This window comes from Penaeus monodon, unplaced genomic scaffold (assembly GCF_015228065.2).
Source record: "Penaeus monodon isolate SGIC_2016 unplaced genomic scaffold, NSTDA_Pmon_1 PmonScaffold_211, whole genome shotgun sequence".
Classification (NCBI taxonomy): domain Eukaryota; kingdom Metazoa; phylum Arthropoda; class Malacostraca; order Decapoda; family Penaeidae; genus Penaeus; species Penaeus monodon.
Genome location: NW_023650923.1, coordinates 53,849 through 56,444, shown reverse-complemented (window position 1 = coordinate 56,444; position 2,596 = coordinate 53,849). Strand labels below are relative to the sequence as shown.

The 2,596-nt window shown below is 45.6% G+C and overlaps 1 protein-coding gene across 1 annotated transcript in view; it reads left to right on the top strand.

Moving 5' to 3' along the window:
* Nucleotides 1-343: 343 nt before the first annotated feature.
* The window catches only part of LOC119570039 (beta-1,3-galactosyltransferase 5-like), a gene marked incomplete at its 3' end in the record, with an annotated part of 28,947 nt that continues 26,694 nt past the window's right edge, over nt 344-2,596 (top strand). The window contains 2 exon segments of the mRNA XM_037917956.1: nt 344-381; nt 513-566. Coding sequence (XP_037773884.1) covers nt 344-381; nt 513-566 — 92 coding nt within the window.

Here is a 2,596-nt window from a genome sequence, read left to right as displayed (position 1 = left end):
GAGGAGGACTTAGAGTTCTGCTTTCTCAGGGCGAAGATTGTCCATTGTCCAAGCCCTATGCACCAAAGAGCGACGTGAGACAATGATTGCCATTCAGCCGAGCCATACAACACGCTTCAGTGGCATCCAATGTCTCCAGGGAGATGGAATTCTGCCTTGCCCTTGGGCCAATGGACTCCTGGGCTGCTTCGAGTGTTTTGCACTTGAAGAACTCCCACAGAGCAACTGGGTCTATCATGTTATCAAGTTCTGTTAATTGATCAGAGACTGCCATAGTGAACCCACTGGCACACTCCTCTCTCAGTCTGTCTAAGTGAAACACCTTAGAGTGGCCGCTGGAGGGATGAACTCGACCCATAGGGTAGGCACAACCAGCCTATGGTCAGTGCCACAGAATTCAGCACTTCGGCAAACTCTACAGTTCTGGAGGATCCTCTTATCGCATGCTAACAAGAATATGGTCGATCTCCTTGGCCACTGTACCCATATCACTATACCATATCACAATGTAGGTTGGAGTGCTGGTACCAGGAGTCAGAGATCCTCATGCTCTGGGACCTAGCAAAGTCCCGAAAAAGGGGGCTCTTCTCGCTGCTGGGATCGCCTCCCGAGCCATGGAGGCTGACAGACATCTCATAGCCAGCTCAGTCACAGCCGGATACCGCATTTAAGTCGCCCAGAACAATGTGAATATTTCGCCAGGGGCAATTGTCTGCCACGGATGAGAGTTTGGTGTAGAACGCCTCTTTCACATCGAGTTTGCAAACACCAGTAGGAGCATATACAGCAATAAGATACATGAAGCCAAAGCCATACTTCAGTCTCAATGCCATAATACCTCATCAACCAGTGTCACCTCAATTACCTAGGGCTGAAGTCGGCTGGAGAGGCTATGCTTACTCCTTGGAGGTGATGACCATCGCTGCAGCCCGACCAGTAGTAGGTGTACCCACCCATACTAATTGTACCGCTGCCAGGTCTTCTCACCTCTGAGAGGGCAGCCACCTCAACTCCCAATTGCTCTAATTCCCTCGATAGCTGAGATAACCACTCATCCTGCCACAAGGACTGGATGTTCCAAGTGCCTACCCAGAAAGCTCGCCTGAGGTTAAGCCTTGGGCAGTCACTCCTGGTGCACGCCACCTCTGCCGCTCCCACCGACACTGCCCCAAATAAACGGGGTCAGCAGGCTGTGGGGCCCACCATCCAAATGGGGGTTCCCTAGGATTTTGCCCCACAAGCTTCATGGTGGGTTGGAGCCTGCTGGGGCACAGGCGGAACAAGTAAACTCTTGTTCCCATCCTACGCCCCAACATTTGCCCTCCCAATGGGACCCACACCCTGCCTTGCTTGCTGGGTGTGAGGGACAGCACCCCTCCCCCGGCATATTCATTTATAACGGTAGTTGCCGATGAGTTATCTGGGAGGAGGAGGGATAGCAAGGCACACCTCCCCTGAGCCACCCAATAACCCCAGGGTGGCTGTATATATATATATAATAAAAAAAACATGACTGCACAAAGCAATGGCGAAGTAGCCCCTGGTTACAGTGGCGATCAGGATCGCTCCGGAGCAGGTGGTGCTAAGAATCCCCGGTTAACAACAGACCGCCCGACATTGATGAAACTTTGCACATATAATATAAGGACAATGAAAACTGCATCTAACTTACTAACATTACTTGAGGAACTCTCTTTCATTAATTGAGATATTGTTAGACTATGAAGTTAGAAGACTAGGCAAAGACAGTAGATACTAAATGATGGACACGTGCTCTATTAGAGAGGTATACCACAGAGTAGCAAGCAGGAATTAGGGATAGGTTTCTTAGTTCACAAACGTTTAGAAAAGAATATCCAAATTAAATTACACTTCAAATTTACACTTTAGAAGGGAAAGGAGTAAACTCATACAAAAATCACAGCCAAATTTAGCTAACTTGAAGACCAGAGCGACAGAATTTAACATTAACATCCAAAACAGTTATTCACTTCTAAACAACGAAGATCTCAACATGGATCAAATCAACAAACAGTTCAATGACATAATAAAGGAAGCTGCACTAGAAGTAGGCGGTAAGTAAAGACCTTATGCAAAAACATATGGTCATGAAAATATCGTCAAACAGGGACAAAACAGAATTAGCTGAACTAACAAAGACTATAAATAAAAGGAAGAGAGAAGATGTACAGAAATTCAAGACTCAAATAATAAACGAAACAGTGATCTCAGATACTAGCACGAAAACAGTTAAAAGGAGATTCGGAATAGGGAGAAATCAATTGTATGCAATAAAGAAAGCAGATGGAGAAGTGACATATAATAAGAATGAAATCATAAGAGTAGTGGAAGACTTTCACAGGGATCTATACAGCTCAAATCCAGTAACCAGAGACGTACCTAGCATCACAACAGAAGAAATAAAAAGAGCACTTAAAGGCATGAAGAGAGGGAAAACACCAGGGGAAGATAGAATTGTTACAGACCTTATAATAGATGCAGGAGAAATTGCAACAGTGAAACTAGCCAATCTTTTTAACAAATGCCTTATCAACGGGAAAACTCCGAATGCCCGGAAAAATGCAACAATTAATTT